Below are 19,746 nucleotides of genomic sequence, written 5' to 3' on the forward strand. Positions count from 1 at the left end.
ATGTGCAGGGCTCAAAATGTGGACTTTTCTGCCCTTTTAAGTCTTCTTGCCAAAGCTTTGTTTCCAAAGGTCAGAAAAGACGTCAGGTCCGATTATTTCTCCAGTACTTGTAAGTGACGAGGCTTCCCTGGTTCTGGTTATTTGTTCTTGGTGGCTTATAAACCTGTTGGGAATGGACAAATGTAAATTATGCATAGCACAATAATAAAATCATCAATCAATTAATAATTAAGAGTGGTGAGTATAAATTATGTGTGTATGAACCCGAATCAGTACTTAAAACACCATATAGATGAAAAAACGTTGTGCCCAGAAATAGAAGATAATTAGATTAGATGTTGTGACTATGCCAAAGGGCAGGACAGAGGTGCAGTGGTGAGCAGTGTTTCTTCACAGCAAGAAGGTTCTGGGTTCAGACCTGCTGACCTTTCTGGGTTGAGTTTGCAGGATTTCTTTGTGGCTTTGTGGTTTTCTTCCGAAAATCCAAACTCATCAATGTGAGCTTTGTTATTAGTTGACTGCATGCGTGAACTGTGACAGACTCGGGACCTTTTGCCTATATCAGCGTGGAATAGGCTCCAACAACACCACGACCCTTAAAATTATAGATGATGTTTTCTTCAATATCTGTAGAGATAATTTTTTCAATATGGCTTAACACTGTCCCCACCAATGATGACGTATCATGCGATTATGAAAAAAATGTAACTTCATCCATCTGTCCATCTTCATATATACATGGATAGATCTTCAGTGTAAAGTCAATATCAGATTTACAGCAGTCTAAATTTAGGAAATTCATTAAATAACTTAAACAGAGAATAAGCATTGAGCAAACACTTAGTGCCAAGTGACTGAGATGTAACTCAATATCCTTATCAAACCAGTTGTAATAAATCACCAGGCCCAGCAGTTTATGAGCCTTTAACTATGAAGTGACCAAGTTTTTTTTTATCAACTAATGAGTGGGATAGTTTATGACTCTCGTTATATTTTACACGTTATTACTTTATCATACGTAAACTGTTTTGTTTATCAGTGATAGATATTGTATAACCTGTTTATATTCTAATTACAAATTTCTAACATTTTTATGTTAAAAAAGTTTAAAACTAATCCTGCGAAAAAGATTTATTTAGTGAATCCTTGTTTGTTTCCTTTTACAAAAACACAGTATTTGTGTGAGTAATACCAGGAAAAATACATGCTAAACTTTAAAGTATGTTGGAATGAATTGTGTACTGCAGTATGCTGTATATAAATATAGATGAACTGGTGATACTTTGATCAGCAACGTATTATAATAAGCTACTATTTCATCCTTTTTTTTTTTTTTACTTCCATATGGTTGTTTAAAATAAAAACAGCCACTTTTTTTTAAAGATATATAATATTTAAAATATACTATATGGGCAAAAGTACTGGGCCACCAACACATTACAGCGACAGGAGCTGCTTAGCCTGGGAAACCCATGTCTTGAAGCTCCTGGCGTTCAGTTTTTGTGCTGATGTTAATGTCAGTGGAGGTTTCAATTCCACAGTTATTGAGTCTGCAGTTTGTTAGTGATTTTTACTCACTTGGCGACCCCTCTCTGTAACTTTATGTGGTCTTCCACTTTGTGGTTGAATTCCTGTAGTTACTAAACACTTCCACTTTTCAATAAAACTATTTACAGCTACTGGTGGAAAATCTAGGAAGGAAGAAATTTCACAAACTGCCTTTTTACAACAGTGACATCCTGTTAAGTACCACACTTGAATTTAGTTTAGCTTTTCAGAACAACCCATGTTTAAAAAAATGTCCAACAGCAGAACTCCAGTCTTTTCAGTTTTGCTAGAATTACCTTCAGTGTACCATTCTTTCTGGTCTCCAATAGTAGTTTTTATAGCTTATCGTGTGAGTGATCCATTCATTCACTTCATAGTTAAAGGCTTAGTTTTATTTATATAGTGCCAAATCCCAACAACAGTTGCCTCAATGTGCTTTATTTTGTTAAATCCCCCCAAGAGCAGTGGGGGAAGGAAACAGTGGGAAGGAAAACCCCCCTTTTAACAGGAAGAAACCTCCGGTAAAACCGAGCTCAGGGAGGGGCGACCATCTGCCACGACAGGTGTGGGGTGAGGGGAGGAAGACCTGAAAGCTGAAGGCTCTGCCTCCCATTCTACTTTTAAATACTCCAAGAACTGTCTGAGACTGAAGTGCTTTAATGGGGTGATACGATACTATGAGGTCTTTAAGATAAGAGGAGGCCTGATTATTCAAGACTTTTAAATTTGATTTTGGATTTTCATTTGCTGTTGAATGTGTCAAGTGTGGATGGATATGAGTAAATGAATGGTTGTACAATCATAGGTGGCTTGGTACAAGTGACTCACAGTTAGAGCACATCACTACTGTCTTGTGACTTATGTTCCTCTGGCTGACTCAGCCCTCCACCATCCAGAAAAGGCTGACTGTAAATCTCCATGAGATGTTCTTAATCTGTGGAGATGAATGGGAAATCTGGAGTGCTTCCTTTGTGTGGTGGCAGCATGTTTACATTCCCCAAACTTTCCTGTACTCTGTACCAGGAACCAGTGAGTGTCTGTGTAGGTTTTTGCTAAAATTTCTGAGAAACTACATCACTTGTTTGAAAACCCAGGATCCAGGAAAATATAAAAAGAAACAGCAGTGACAGCTGGTGAACTGAGAGAGCTGTTGATAATCACCAAACATGCTTGTACTGTACATTCATTGTCAGAAAAACAGAAGGAAAGGGACATACACAGACAACTTCCTTTTCCCTCCCCTGCCAAAGGCTTCCTTTATTTTTATTGGACCATTAAAATGGTCAGAGTCTGATCATGTGACCCAGTGAGCCAATAGCATGAAGGGTTAGGAAAGCTGTGGGGGGGAAAGTGCTTTAACATGCTGAATTCACTGCATGAACTCAACAAGTCACCCTAAAAATACCCTCTGGGATCCTAAGCTGAACTTACCACATACTGCTACAATAATGAGAAATTAAAAGAACTTTGTTCCCCCCTTTGTTTGCTTTTGTGTGCATGTGTTTGGTGAACTAATCACAGCGGACACACTCATAAACAGTGTTTAGTCATTTTTAATTATAGGAAATCACATATTTATACAGGGGAATAAGTGCCATCTGCTCTTTTGGCCATCCGTAGTGATGCTCAGAAGCTCATTTAGTTATCGGATTTCAATGAGATTACACTGTTGTTGTTGTTGTTGTTGTTTTTATATAATGGAGCCGGACATGCATGCAAAAACCCTGCTCAGCGAAGCTCTTAAGATCTGGCAGCGCACTCTGGGAGAAGTGAGATGTAGGGCTACCGAAGTGGAAGAGCTGGCAAAGTGACCAGGAAAAATATGTCACCCTTCCCATCCACTACTACCTGTGTTAAAAGAAGGGGGGTGGTGGGGTGCGAGAAGGGGCAGCCCAATGCTCAGTCAGCCGTGCTCCTGCAACAGGAAACTGGGGCCATGACTAACACGACATGATGAGGAAAATAACTGAAGCACTCAACCATGAGACGTAGCCAACAGTGTCAGTGAGCTGCAGTTTACATGAAGTGAAGCTGAATTTCTTGAACTAGTTATGAAGTTAAACATAAAAGATCATTTATGGCTTTTCTGTTGAAGATGAAAAAATCTAAATAATCAGGAAAATTGTGGAATCATGAAACTAAAGAAACTTGTCTTTATTTAAGAGAAGACTTGAACTTAATTATAATCCAAATGGAAAAACTGAATAAATTAATAATTAACTGAGCTAAAACTCCCGCGGTCTGTCTGGGAGTGAATCTGGAGTTTTATTGAGGGGCAACAGGAAAGGGAAAGGATGTGCTGAATAGCCAAAAAAAAAGGAGAAGGAGTCTTGCAACACAGAAAGTGGCACAATGTTTGTTTTAGTAATTGATAATAGCTGAAATTATAACTGTAGTGGTGTTTTCATTTTCCCAAAGTCTGTGTGATTAAGTGGAATAATTATGAGCTTATCAGCTGCTACTTTTGGCTGCTCCTAAAGCCTGTGACTATGGGAGAAATACCTGCAGGTGAGCAACAGAGGTAACTACCAATGAAAGCGAAGAATACTGTTGATTGGCATATGATCTGCTTGTTAAATACGTGAAAGTCATTCTACATCAAGGGCCACATACTGCCCACTTTCTTAAGTGGGTCAGATCAGTGAAAGTGGAAAATATGTGCCCACATTTTCCAAACCTGTCAAGTGGGCGGATTTGGCGTCTTTGCCGACTCAATTCTGGGCTTTATGTTTGACACCCCTATATTAGAGTGTTACCTGGGCAACCAGAGGTTTGGCTGTCCGTTGACGACAAGCTAGCAGCTTCGAGCAAATCGCTTCCAGTGTGTTTATTTCGATCCCAATTACAAATCGATTTGTGTCTCCTCCTGGGGTCAAACTAGGAATCTTTCACATGTTTAAATATGTAAACAACTTCTAATCAGTCTGATGAGTTCAGTACACCAATAAAAGGCCAGTAGAGGAAGGAGATCAGTCAAACAGTACACTTCTTCTTTATATGACAAATGCTGGATTAATAATAGATAATCAGTAATAGAAAAACTGCATACTTTCCAGTTTCCATCTGTTGGTCAGGAGAAACAAGTAATGTTTAGATGTCCCCTTTGTATCCATTTAATGGGTGTTTTCCACATTATAAGGGTGTAACTTAAAGAAAAGGCGCTTATTTATTTCTCAGAGAAACTCTTTTTCTGCTCTGATATTAAAGTATTTCATGTGAGCTCTTATCAGAAACGTTAAAACCAAACACAGCTCCAAACACAGATAAGGACATGCTAAAAAATTTGTGAACCGCACAGTTGTTTTACTGCTTCTGCTTCTCTTTCTGTAAAACTCTATCAACATTAATGGCTAAGTAGGGTTTAGGCTGTAAATTTTAAAGATAGTCATGACAAGGAGGCATTACACATGGTTTTGGCTCTCTAAGCTAAGGAGGGAATCCTTTTCAAATAACTGGCAGGGAGCAGCAGGGTGGGGATGGGAGTGGGGATGAAGTGGTTACGAGGTTTTGGCATTCACAGCTGCAGTTGTTGGGAGGGGAGTTACTGTAGATCTGCAGGGGGACACCGGAGATAGAGTGCTTTGGGGCGCCCCCGCTGCTCAGCACTTACGACTGACTCATGACTCACGTCCCACAGATATTCATTCAAACCTCTTTACACTCTCTCTTTCTGCCACTCCCTGAACTTTGCATCAGAAATATTCAGCTATGTACTGTGAGGAGAAAGTGCTGCCCTCGACTAAGCACATGTGGAGGGAGAGATTTGCTTAGTTGTTGCTCTGCCTTTTCCTCTCCTGTGAGGGCCTCTTGACTTCTATGCATGTTGTATTTGCTCTGTTATATGCATGGTAAGAAACACACAGGAAGGCTTCCGCATAGGGGGAAATCATCCAATTCTCCAAATTATGTATCCGATTACAGTTGCCCTCCTATATACATAGCCAGGGATGTATAGTGGGTGCGTGTATAGCCAGTCTATAGACCACATATGGGCAAAATATGACCTGAGGGCTGGGACAGGCTCACAAACCATCTCAGTCCAGCCCATGACATCCTCAAGGGAAAACAAGAAAAAACACCCCCAAATCATTAAGAGGCAGCATTATACTAAGAAATGAGAGTCCTGCAACTCAGACATGTTTTCACTGACGTAAGATAATGTAAGTGTTCTAATAGCACTTTAATTTTATGTTAGTTACGGGTGAGGTGCTTGGCCATTGAGGATGGGCTTGGAGTAGAGGTGTTGCTCCTTCACACTGAAAGGAGCAAGTTGAGGTGATATTCACAATCTCTAACTAGAATGCCTTGTTGATGACATGATTCAGACATGTCAGGCTGGGAGGAGACCCCAGCAAGAGCTCAAAATGCCGCTGACATCCTGAAATATGTACAAAAGCAGCCGCACCACCAGCTCATCATCGCTTGATGTCAACATTTTCCACAAAAACACAGCATGTTCGGTTTGTAAATTTGTTACACGATAAGTTCAAACCTGGGAAATTCTGATTTTCATGTTGCTTTTTTACAACACTCGGTGTGTAATGCCCTTAAAATTCCCGCTCAAACTCTGATAGGTGCATCAGGGGTTAAGCATCTACCTGAGGATACTTCACCGTGCAGATTGGAGGGATCAAGCCACCTAACTTCTGATTGGCAGGCCCCTGATAATTGCCACCCATATAACAATAATTAAAAAAGACTAGAAGTAACAGTGGAACTAATAAAAACGAAACTTTTTGAAACAGTAAAAACTGAACTGAGACAAATAAACCCACTCTCGAAACTAACTCAAACTAAACTGGAAGAAACAAAGAAAGATTCAAAATGAAATAAAAATTAAAAATGATGAAGAATTACAAAACTTTTTAGCTCAGTTATTCAGAGTTTACCTCTTTGCTTGCTCATCCCTGCTTATGGATACAGATTTTAGGAAGAACAATATCACTGTACTTGAAAGAGATGCTCATTTATGAAAGATCAACATTCCTACTCTCACTAGTAGTGAGATATAGGAGAAATGCTCTGTTATTAAAGCTCTTGGAACTTTAATAATAGAGAAGTGATCATATTTTAACGTAACAAATTTATTAGTAAAATGTGCAGAAATGACTCTACTGCAGCTGTTCATGAGGGAATCTCCCACATCAGCAGATATTTCCTTCAAAATGACTCAGAAAGGCATATTTTTAGAAAACGTATTTACTTTTAAAAGAGCAACAGAAGTAGCAGCATGCTCCTTTAGTCTCTGTTGGGTCCGTTTGGGTTGTTGTTTTTTTTACATCTTAAACCAAATGACTTTTAAAGGGATTTTAATTTAAAAGATAATTGATAAAAATAAAATCATGAAAGCTCAGCTGAAGCTGCAGCTTGCTCCTAACATGTTAAATATTTTTTGTAAGATGGTCATATCCTCAGTCAGAACATCTTTAAGTGGTAACATTCTGATAAAGACAACCTCCTAAAAGTTTTTCTGTTCAGCTCATGGAAACAAATACGCACAAACACTGTAAACAACCTGTTGTTTTCTCAGCCAGCGTCATGTCTACATTCTGTTGTATTCTCTTTTTTCACTGGGCTGTTTTCTTTAGAGTAACGCATTGAACTAGAGCAGGGCGATATGACCAAAAATATTTATCACGATATACATTTGAAAATTTGCGATAACGATATAACTGACGATATAATTGACACTAGACAAAATACTTTACAACTCCACAACTTTATTAGTGCAAAAAAACAAAACATCAATGTATTTTCACTTAAACAAGCAGCTGTTTTTTATGTGCATTACAGTTATATAAAAATTTAACAGTGCAAATGCAAATTCCTTGCTGACAGTTTAACCATTTCCAGTGGAAATTGGCCGACATATCCTCAGCATAACCATGTATAATATCCACAAAACTTAAAAAGAGGTTATACACACACAGTACTGTAATATTATGTTGAAGCACAGTACATATCACTCCGCGAGGCGCCTGCCTACGATAGCCGTAATGCTCCGACAATCCATCAAGCGGTGCGGGTTCGTAGCTTAGCAAAGTCCCACTAAAACATTTGACAGATTTTCGAGCGCCGTGTACCACATAAAATCATTTCGAGGTCAGTAAACACAACCAGAATTCATACATAAGGCACACGGGATTATAAGGGGCACTGTCGATTTTCAGAAAAATCAAAGGATTGATTTTAAGTGTGCGGTATTTTCCGAAAAACACGGTAATAACGACGGCTCGCTAGCATGCTCTACCAAAAATAGTGCTTTGTTGTGTATCTGACGGACGAAAGCCAAACCAGTCCCACACCACTGAAGTTGCAGCATTTTTACAAAGCAATTCTGATTCATCCGTTTCATTCAACGATCCACTTTCGCCCTTCTCATACTCTGTCGCCGCCATGCTTTTTCCACCATGTGTGTATGAAAACAAAGGCACTGCGCATGCCCATATTCTATCGCGATATTTCATTTTCTTATTGTTGCCCAACATTATACCGATATTACCGTGATATGATATGGCCCAGCCCTACATTGAACATACTGTAGGAGCCGTGGTTAAAACCGGCTCCACTGCCCAGCAGCTTTTCTTCAAATAGATTTCCACCAGGATTGTGATGGGATATTATTTCAACAATATAGGTATGACCTGCGAGTTTTAGCAACCATCCAGCTTTCTTTTCTTCACCTATTTTTACACCAACAAACTTTAGGGTTTGCGGGTCTAAATGATAGCTATTGTATTGTAGCTTGGGTTACACGCTGTTTGAAAGTGTTGACTCCGTTTGTGTCCGTGTGCTTCAGGATGTTGTCGGAGCTCAGTGAGTGGTTCTGGCAGGAGCGGCGGTGGTTTCCGGAGGGCCTGGGCTGGGCTGACCTGGAGGATCGGGATGGACGAGTGTACGCCAAGGCCCGCGACTTGTGGGTGGCGCTGCCCATTGCCCTCATATTCCTCATTATCCGTCAGATCTTTGAAAGGTCGGTCCATTTTTCACTCTGTCTTATTCTATCTCAGACATTTACCTTTAATGCGTTTATGCATTTCTTTATGTCTTTAATCTCTCCTGACTTTGTATTCAGTTAGTTTGTGCTTTTTTCCCCTCAGTAGTTACTTAATCCTTCTTTTGTTGTGCCCAGATCTATGATGAATAAATTCCCATTGTTTCTTCAGCTGTTATTGTTTTCCACATAAGTGTGCAAACAGCGTTCCTGTTTCCAGGAGCTAATCAGCGTTCATCTGTGTTTCCCTGCTAATGCCAGGAGACTCTGTTCCTCATTGTTTTTCATGTCTACCTCCTATTCAGCCACAGAATTGTCAGAATATACAATAAAAGAAACAGTGTAATCAAGATAACACATTTACAAAAAAAAAAAATAAATATATATATATATATATATAATAGCTTGAATATCGGATTATATAATATTTAATAATCACACCTATGCTTCCTTTCTTTGTCACTGTTTTTTAATCCCAACATGTCACAATTGCAGGATGGTGGCCACGCCTCTGGCCTCGCTGCTCGGGGTTGAAGACACGGTGCGGCTCAAGGTCCCACACAACCCCACACTGGAGTCCTACTACTGTAACATTACCAAAAACCCCACACAGGTAGATACCTCTGGCCTTCTATTGCAACATCATAAAGGCTCTAATGCAGCTCTCGACTGAGTCACTGGAAAATAATCAAATCTGACCTCTTTGTGCTGTTCTCAGTCTTCAGTAGCAAGTCTTTGCAAGAAGACTGGCTACTCAGAAAGACAAGTGCAGCGATGGTTCAGGAGACGAAGGAACCAGGACAGACCGAGTCTGCTCAAAAAGTTTCGCGAGGCCAGGTATACATCCGTGCTCTTCTAAACATATATGACTGCTGTAGAGTCCAGAGAGTGTTCCTCTGGCAATATGAGCACATTTCTGAGGGCAAACGTAGCCCTCTATTTCTGCACTCATTGCAATGTTGCCCCTGCTCTCCACACGCACACACTCACACATCCAACCATGCTTATTAGCACAGGGCCTTTGCAGCTGGGGCTCTGTCACCACTGTTGGTTATTTTTATTTGTAAGCCAACATTTACTGTAACAGAAGCCGAGTTAAACCAACAGCCTGATTACAAGGCTATTGAGGCCAGCTACTACCAGCTGACAGGATTCACAGATACGTACAGTACAATAGACAGCAGATAACATGATACCGATACTAGTACTGACAGCATGCAGATATACTGTCCACTGATATGGATGCAGAGAAATCCTATGATTATATTATCCCATGTGTCCTGTTTGTAAGTCTTTCATGATCTGTTGGCTTGGGTTTTGTTTATGTTTGATGCAGATCTGTGAAAGCTTTTAACTCAAAAGATCAGTTTACCATTTTTACCCAGAAAGCGGTGGACACGCTGTGTACAGTGGATGAAAAAGTCACTGTAATAAGGAGTGAGACAGAAATACAGTTTGTACCCACCACAGGGTCTCTGTAGCTTCTCTGGAGCCTCTGATTGCATCACTCATGAGATGGAGTTGTAGGGGAAGTATTACAGCTTTGTTTTTTCCTACAAAGCTCAAAAGACATGACATTTTTCAGTGCACGCTCACCCTGGAAACCCTTTTCAAAACCGGTTCTCTCACACCCTTTATTTCCGTCAGTTCTTGGTAAAGACATAAATGACATTAATGATGGCACTTCCTGCAGAGATGTTGCTGATAAATATGACAATTACAAAACTGTAAGTGTAAAATCAGGAGGCTCCGATATTAGGGCTGTGCGATATGACCAAAATCTCATATCCCGATATAAGAATTCTATCGTCCAGATAACGATATAAATCACAAAAATGTAACATTTTCTGTAAATTCTGTGAATCTCGTTGCGTGAAGTGTTTCCAGCTGCGCGTCATGTAGCTGGAGTCGAGTGTTTTAACCAATGCATAAAACTATACATTTTTAGACATAAGTTGCCGCTGACGTTTTCTTTATGAGTATTTATTACACGGCGTGCTGCTGGGAAAAGCCTGTTCTAACGTTTGAGTCTAAGGTTTATTTTTTAGCACCTGGCAGCTCTTTTTTTAAATTCTCATCCGTAAATAATCTGCTCTTTCACGTGATTCAGTTTATTTTGAAAAGTCTCAACAGGATCTTGAGCTTTATTGTGAAAGGTTTATGTGGAACATAAACAAGCAGACACGCGATGCTGTTACCGTCGTTGTCGCTAACCACAACGCATAAAAACAGGCGCTTGTCCGTCAGTAGTGTGATTATATAAAATATAAGAGAAAGAGAGAACTTTAAGAAATTAATATAGCCACTACAGTGGCCATCAAAACGATGAAAAAATATTGCCGTAAACAGTTTACTTTGCGACACCACGAAACAAACGATAGCGTAAAATGAAAGATAGACGTTTTTATATCATCATGTGATATATATCGTTATATCGAACAGCCCTAAGTAAGTTTGCCAAGTATTCGGATGGGTTGAAGTTGAACCTGTTTGTTCCCTGAAGAAACTCATTTGTTTCATTACATTTGCATTACTTAGCCGTACGTCATACGTTAGCAACATAAAGCTTAAGCTGTAGTCAAAGTCTCTTCCACTCAAATCTTTAATGAAGTCACACGCATGATCTGTATTTTACTGTTTAAGTATTAGCTCAAAGAAATAATAGAACACCTGCCTGAAGCCGCTGGAAATGGAGTCTGCAGTGCTTTAAGCCTGACTGCTCATCAGCATTTTTGTTACTTGTTCAAAATCAGGCTTTGGCTGCTTGGCTGGAGTCACCATACACTCAGCTTTGACCTCACTCTTTCTTTGCCGCTTTAGCTTTGGTTTAGCTTATTGCACATGTTTGCAGGAGTTGATGTCACGTTAAGAGCAGCTGTGCTTTACACTTTAGCGGCACATTTTTGTCCTTTGGTGCCAGAAAAATGAAAATAATAGTTTTCTTTATCCCACCTCCCTTCACATGAACTGAAAGGACCTGATTTAAGTGGAAGTTCAGTTAACAGCATGTTTTATGATTTTTTTTTCTTTCTACAAAAGCTCTTTAATGATGTGTGTGATACACATCATTAAAGAGCTTTTGTAACACAAATTCGATTAGTAACTGTGATGTGATGCTGAATTTGTGTGTGTCACAACAGCTTTAAGTGGGCTAAATGCTCAAAAATAGCTTAAAATTGCTTTTGAAGTGATTTTGTTTTCCTGGTACACATGATGGGAAAAATAACTACAAAAACCAAACAAATAAAGCAAATAATATTATAGATGTCAGGTATGGGCCAAGCATTTACATTATTTCAGCCAATTTACAGTGATGTGTGTGCATATGTGACGTGTGGGTGTGTATGTGTGGGTGTGTTCAGGCGTGCATGTGACTGCATGCTTGTCGCTCTCTGGTCATGGTGTGTCTTTCACTATGCGGGCTACAGCGTAAAGGCATTTTTCTTGTGAATCGATGTATTGTGGATGTGCACACAACAGGCTTTCTGTATCTCTCCCTTATTCCCCCCACTGGGGTATCTCCCACACTCCCACTCCTTCTCTGTATCCGTGTCTCTGCTGCAGCGTTTTCTGTAGCGTCTTCTCATTACACCTGTATGAGCAGTGACAATGACTTATCACTGTCTCCAGTACAGGGTGTTGTCTAGTGGCTCTCATTGTCTGTTAGCACATATTTGACTGTGTCTGTGTCTCTGTGTGTGCATTTGTGTGTTCCCGCGTGTGTGTGTTGTGTTTGACATTATCAGCAGATTTTCCAGGCAGTTCACGCAGCCTGGCATCTCTCTTTAACTTGTGTGTTTGTGACTGTAAGCGAGAATTTGTGTGTGTGTGTGTGAGTGAGATGCATTTATGTGTCTGCTGGTAGAAAATGTGCCTACTGTCTTTCCTCATTGACTGAGTAGAAAGTGTGTTTGTATGTGTGTGTGTTCTCTTGCAGTTGGAGATTTACCTTTTACCTTCTTGCTTTCATTGCTGGCCTGGCCGCCCTCATCGATGTGAGTACTGCCATGTTAACCTCAACCACTCCTCTTCCTCCTCTCATGCTTTTATGTATATTCATGACCTGTCCAGCCTTTTCCTTTGCCGTGATAACCTCACCTCTCGCACTGTCAGAGGGGGAAGCATTGACTCATCCTTGTGCTGAGTCAGTTGTTATAAATACACCTGTCGTGTTTTGCTGTCTCATTCCCATCCTGCATGTCCTTCCAGAAACCTTGGCTGTATGACCTGAAGGAGATGTGGCAAGGCTTTCCTGTGCTGGTACGTCTCTAGAATCACTAAGTACAATAAATGCACTGCGTATCTGTTCATTAAATTAAGCTCCAGAACAAAAAGGTCCTGGAAGGTAATAAAGTTTCTCCCTGCCTGTCCTGAAATGATGGAAGCAACATGTCTAGAGTGGCTTTTCTTCGTTTCGGTTTCACTTTAGATTTGATTAGTTATAGTGTTAGTTTTAGTGTCTTTAATGGGTGACATTTGTCAAGGTCAGATTTAAGGACTTTAACGCAGGTGTTTTAACATAAACACTTCTCTCACAGTCTCACTGACGATCCCAGACTCTGTGAATATCTGTGCCAAAAGATCCTCAGGCTTTTTATTTTGGTTTAGTAAACTATACTCCCTCGGTTGGGATGCATGACACATATAGATTCAGCTGATACTGGATTGGAGCCTCTTTTGTCTTTAGAATTGCCTTAATTTTTCTTAGCCTGAATTCACCAAGATGCTGGAGGCATTCCTCAGAGATTTTGGTCTATATTGACATAATATCTTCACACAGTTGCTGTGACAATCATGCAGCTTGGATGTGTTAACTGGCACTCTCTGAAGTTAAACCAGACATTAGTCATTTTTAAAATTACGCCAAAATCAATTTCATCAGAGAACATTTAGAAGGTTAATCTGTAATATAGGAAAAAGTACAGCCCCACTTCCCAGTAGTGATTTGCACAAACTGTTATATTGACTTTAAAATTAACGATCTGTATCCTCCCCTTCAGACTCTCTTGCCGTCCCAATATTGGTACTATATGATTGAACTGGGTTTCTATGGATCTCTACTCTTCAGCGTCGCCTCTGATGTCAAACGCAAAGTAAGTGAATTTATCTCAAGAACACAAAGATTTTCTTTATTTAGGAGTACAAAGGATTTGAACAGGAAAAGGAGGAAAAGACATTTGTCTTTCCTCCCAACCATCCATCCATCAATTTTTTGTTGCTTGTCCAGTCTGGATGACAGCGTCAGCAGCCTAAGCAGAGATATCCAGACCGTTTGCCCCCTAGCCACCTCCTCCAGTTCTACCAGTGGAGCACAAAGACATTGCTAAGCAAGCCAAGGTTTGCCCTGGAGCCCCCTCCAGGTGGGACATGACCAGAATACCTCACATAGATGGTGCCCAGGAGGTATCCTATTCAGATGGAACCACCTCAACTGGCGCTTTTCAGTATGGGGGAGTAGCGACTATTCTTTGAGCTCCTTACCCTACCTTTAAGGGAGAGCCCAGCCACCCTTCGGAGGGAGCTCATTCTCATTATTTTGGTCACTACCCAGAGGTCGTGACCATTGGTGACTGACTAGTAAATACACAGCTTCGTGTTCATGTTCAGCTCCTTCTGCTGTGTACAGCATTCGCACATCACTGCAATCTCCTGCACCACTCTTCCCTCACTTGTGAACAAGACCCTGATACACTTAAACTCCTCTATCTGAGGCAGTAACTCAGTCCTGTCCTGGAGTGGGTGCTCCACGCTTTTCCAATTGAGAACTTTGGGAACACATCAGACTTTGAAGTGCTAATTCTCATCCCATATGCTTCACACTCACGCTCAAACATTCCTCCAGAATCCTAAGGTTGACTGACAGGCAGACTCTCCTCTGTCAGTTAGTCTGTTAGTTTAGTGGAGTGTGACTCCCCTGAAGTTGGAACACTCTCCAGTCCCCCTTCTTAAAGAGGGGGTAAGACAGTAAGACAGTCCCAAATCAATGTCCCCAACTTCCATACAGTGCAGAGACGTATCAGCGACAACATTTCCACAACAGTTAGAACCTTGAGAAACTCAGAGAGAATCTCATCCCGTGGTCCATGAGACTAGGTCATACTGAACCCAGCTAAGCCCTATGATCTAAGGGCTAAGGGTGAGCCCATCGACCAGTCCTGCCTCCGGGGCTCCAGTAACCCCAATGCAGGTGAGGTAATGTGGCTCCATAAGCGTCTTGTGAATCACACTTGGCCTGACCTTTCACCTAGAACCAATTTGCCTTGGCAGACCCTACTGGGGACAAATTTTGACTATGTGGCATTTAGGATCATTAGGGCAGACAAACCCCTTTAACATGATAAGGTGGTGGTTGCAAAATGAGTATGTCATTTGTGCAGACACAGTCACTATTGAATCTGTGTGGATATAGCATCATAATTCTGCACACAAGGCTGACAAAGAGTCTTTCGTCACTCTTCTCTGATCAGTTTCACATCTGGCATGGACTGTGAGTGGACATTAGGCTGCTGTGACATGTGTGTGTGTGTTTCAGTGTGCCTTTGTGTGACATGTGTGCGTGTGTATTGTGCGCCTTTGAGTGTGTTTGGCTTGGACTTTGCTCAGCCTAGTCAGCTGAGCACAGTGGGGTAAAAACTCTTGCCAAACTCTTTCACAGTGTGTTTCAGCAGCACAAAGTCTAACCCAGATAATGTTAAGCCGGATGTACTTGCATTCTCATGTACCTGGTTAAAAAATAGTGCACGGTTATATATATATGTGTTCTGTTTCATGTACACGGCATTAATTCAAAAGCATCTTTACCCCCCCACCACCACCACCATCTATCTCCCCCTCTCCAGGACTTCAAGGAGCAGATAGTTCACCATGTAGCAACAATCCTCCTCATCAGCTTCTCCTGGTGTGTTAACTACATCCGTTGTGGAACTCTCATCATGCTGGTGCACGACTCCTCCGATTACCTCCTCGAGGTAAAGCCTCACCTCATTTTATACACTGATGGAAAGCACGTGCCCAAAATCAACTAACCTGTAGCTCGACATATATTTACATCCTGTCATCCTGGAGATATTTTTACTCCGTGAGGTGTGAGAACTGTGTTTGAATGTTGCACAGTTTGCACTGATGTCATTTATCCCTACCACCACTAAGCAGGATGTTTTGGCCTTTGAGTATTCTGATGTTTTTACACTGATCACATACTGCCCCCTGTGGAGGAAAGTGCAATTTAAGTATTATTTGTGGGATATAAACACTTTAGACTTTCATTAATTAGCATGGTTTTTATCAGGTAATAGAAATATTTGTAACCTGTTGCTTTTTTTTCTTTTTCTGTTTTTTTATTAGGGTCATTCCCTTAAGCATTAAATGTATTTTAGTTTGTCAAAGGACCATAAATAGCAGGAATGTGATACTGACTCTTTCCCAAAGACTGTATAAGTGGTGAACATAGATGCCATGAAGTCACCCACTGTTAGCAAAGTCCAGTTAAAAGTTAGGAAGATTTTATCTGAGTGTTTGCCAGACGCAACGAGCGAGGGGTGGAGCTTACTGTGAAAATGGGGGACAGAGCACACAAATCATTAGCCAATAATCTGACACATAATTTATAAAATGAACTTCATGCTTTATTCAGCATGGTTTGAAGTTACTGGCCGAGACCATAAAACCACCAGAAAAGTGTCACTGAGGTCACAGAGGAAGAAATCTGAAGACCAGAAGTCTTTTTGTAATCACAGGATCGCCCCCTGCTGGCCTTTAAAGAGAATGCGTGTTTAAAGCGCTTTCACTTTAGCCTCTGAATCTTTTACAGATGCATTGGCTAAGTTCCTCCTTTATACCACGAATACTCTTTGGTTTTATTACATGCGGGTCATTCATGCAGTCAAGCCCAAGAGGACCCATTTACAAACAGAAAAAGCTATGAATGAAGTTTAAATGTTTTTTTTTCCCCAGAAACTTTCCCCTTTTGATAATTTATTTTTATCTTTTCCACTAACAGTCTGCAAAGATGTTCAACTATGCTGGGTGGAGAAATGCCTGTAACTACATTTTCATTGTATTTGCTGCAGTCTTCATTGTCACCCGCCTTGTTATCTTCCCCTTCTGGTAAGCACACACACATACATATACACAGATTTGAGACAGTCATTTTGACTGCTGCAGTATACCACTGTTTGTCGTGCTTCACTCTCCTTAATCCTCGCCGTTTCTCTTGCAGGATTATTTACTGCACGTGGGTGTATCCAGTCACCATCTATAAGCCATTCTTCGGCTACTACTTTTTCAATGGGCTGCTGATGACTCTGCAGTGTCTACATATCTTCTGGGCCATTCTCATTATACGCATAGCAATCCGATTCCTCACCAACAATGTAAGCAAACCAAAAGAGATCAATTAGGTCAAACAGGAAAAACTAAATAATGCTGCAAAACATTTATTTCTGTGAGTCAAATTTGCACATACGCTCTTCTGAAAAGCTGCAAATCAAAAATGAATAAGGCGTTTGAAAGTCTGAGTTTGTTCTGACACTCTGCAGAGCTCCAGGAGAGCATGAGCAGGAGGTCTCTCCGATTAATGATGATGTTTATATATTTTCATGAGCTTTTCCTCGTGTTCTTCAGGAAAAAGTGGATGATGAAAGAAGCGACAAAGATGAAACAGACGAATCAGAAGAGGAGGGCGACGAGGAGGCAGGAGAGAAAAAGCATATGAAGAAAAATGGCCCGGTGCAGAATGGTCACACAGTCCACAACAACAACCACCGCAAGAGGCAGTGAAATTAAAGTCACGGGATGGAGAAACATGAGAAGGACTTATATCCCTCAGTAGAGGAGCAGGAGGGAGGGACCAGTGATTCCCTAAAACCCAGAACAGCGGGTATCTGAGGAAATTTGGCACTGTTACTTTTACACAACACACATTCATGTTTTTTTAGAGGGCACAGAGATCCAGCAGATGACATACACTACATTAAGTGGCACGGCTCTTCGCTTTGTCATCAGAGGAAAAAAATGTATCACTGCCTTTTGTTTGATGTTAGTCCCAAACGTTTTCAATGAGACGGGGAAGAAAAAATGGAGAAGAGCAAAGTTTGGAGAAGACAGATGAGGGGGCGGAGGAGGTGATGCTGCTTCTACTTTAGCTTTCATGTTCTGACTGTGTGCCTTAGAGCCAGCTGACGGCTACGAAAAAGCCATTTTAAAGCCTTCTGCTTTGAAATTGAGTTGCTTTATTCTTTGTTTGCTTTTTACTAACAGAACAAAACAACTGAAAGTGGGTTATGTGAAGGTGACACAATAGGGCATTTATTTCCCTAGGTTTCTGTCTATGCAACTATCCGTTCAGCTATTGCAATGTCTTTGCACAAAAGTATAGAGTCTCTCATATAAAGTAATAACCTGCAGTAGGACTGTGCTCCTCTGCTCTCCGGTGTGGTTTGTGCCATTTGTAAAGTGTTCTGGTTTGAGTTTAGTAATCAGCAAGATTTTTTTTTAAAGGGGGGGCCTATCGTGCTGGTCCATATTTTCTGTCATAAACTTTTAATAATGGATGTTCACATTAAACATTAAACAAGTTTCAGATAATGAGGTCTGTGCATGTGCAGGCATTCCCTGTGAGCCAAAAGCTCAGACTTTGCGTTACTCTAAATGCTCTATTTCAGGTAGTTTTTTCTACCCCTGCATCTGTGTGATGTCACAAAGAGAGGCTATCCCTAATATGGTAATCTTGGGCACACAGCTCTACCCACTTAGTGTTAAAATCTTTTGTTTACAAGAGGCAGCCAATCAGAAGAAAGCTGGCTCATACCTGATTTATGGCACTGTGTTAAAAGTGTGACCTAGCCAAGAACCTCAGAAACTGCAACACATCTGTTTGGCAGTGATACGCAGTGTAAACTTAGTATGCTGTTAGCACAAGGATAAAGCATTAGTTGAACAGCATCTAATAGGCCTTAATTGTATCTAGCTTGCCCCTTATACTATTAGAAATATCTAGTATTGTGCCAGATTTATTAGCTCGGTTTTACTCATGTTGACAGTGACAGTGCCTGAGTATGAACGCGAGCATCACCCGCTGCAGTGGAGATTCAGCGCAGTACTATAAACCATGCTTCAAAGGGACCTGGCAGGTAGCTAAAACCGCTTCTTTCAAGATAACCCATGATTATTCTGAACTGTGAATCATGCAAAGCTCCTCTAGCAGAGTCCCAAGAATAAAAATATGGTGCTGGAAAAGAGCATAATATGTCCCCTTTTAACTTCTGTTCATTCCTAATCCACCAAGGCTCACTTTGTACAATTCCTGCTTCCAGTAGAGTCATCTCCAGAGTTCAACAGTTCTTTGGTGTTTAGGCTATAAAAGAGCCAGAAATGAATATAAACTCCGATAGAAAACTTGAACTAACTGCTAAATAACTTTTTCCTCTCTTCTTCAGCTCAAGCAGTTTTGCATTGACGATGCCACCCACTGAAGAGCGATGACTCAATGCGAATGGGTGTTGCTCTGTTGAAATGCTGGAGTTTCATTAAGTACAGTGGAGCAGGACGGTTTCGCAATTTCAGATTTCCCGAGGTCACTGCCCAATAGTCTGGGTTCTGATTGTTAACCCGGCTGCAAATTTAAAGTGTTGATCTGAGTAAATTTTTTAAGTATCATTCTGGGTATTAAATGTGTTTACAGGTATGTTCTTTGAAACTTTTATTTTGTTTTAGTTTTTAGATGAAATCATGAAATGAGTGTTACAGAGTTTTGTTGCTCTAAAGCTTTGTATGTCAAGTGCCTTACCTGTAATGTATGGGAAGCTCTCCTTGTCTTCATGCCCTCTCCTTTTCTTTCCTGTTTCCACCTCACATCATAGATCCAACCTGCTACATGCTCTCACGTCTTCTCTTCTTTATAAAATGCCTTCCTTTCAAACTCACCCTCATTCCACTACCACGTTCTTTTTAACTAACCCCCAACCAACCAGCAGCCTCTCTTCCCCAGTGATACAGAAGAAACAGCTGTGTCCTAATTACAGTGTTATTATTATTTTTTGTCTGTTTTTTTGTTTAATGATGCCTAAGTATTGTTATTAATGGTAAAATCAAAGATCATGAATCACAATGAAACCAAGTTGAATTTGTGGTTATTTTCGCATTCATCACGGCTAATCCTAAGTAAATCAGTCCTTTTATAATAAGAGTATATTATATATACAAGG

General features: G+C 40.6%; 1 protein-coding gene across 1 annotated transcript; it reads left to right on the top strand.

The window, feature by feature from the left end:
- Positions 1 to 8,347: 8,347 nt before the first annotated feature.
- Positions 8,348 to 19,658, top strand: LOC102301211 (ceramide synthase 2; the record flags this gene model as incomplete). The annotated part of the gene is given in 10 exon segments (XM_005946654.3): positions 8,348 to 8,521; positions 9,038 to 9,155; positions 9,261 to 9,379; positions 12,480 to 12,537; positions 12,752 to 12,802; positions 13,543 to 13,635; positions 15,382 to 15,510; positions 16,542 to 16,648; positions 16,761 to 16,914; positions 17,165 to 19,658. Coding segments are annotated over 10 exon segments (1,158 nt in total). The 3' UTR covers positions 17,321 to 19,658.
- Positions 19,659 to 19,746: the final 88 nt, after the last annotated feature.

This window comes from Haplochromis burtoni, unplaced genomic scaffold (genome assembly GCF_018398535.1).
Source record: "Haplochromis burtoni strain Fernald_Lab_line unplaced genomic scaffold, NCSU_Asbu1 Contig_497, whole genome shotgun sequence".
Taxonomy (NCBI): Eukaryota; Metazoa; Chordata; class Actinopteri; order Cichliformes; family Cichlidae; genus Haplochromis; species Haplochromis burtoni.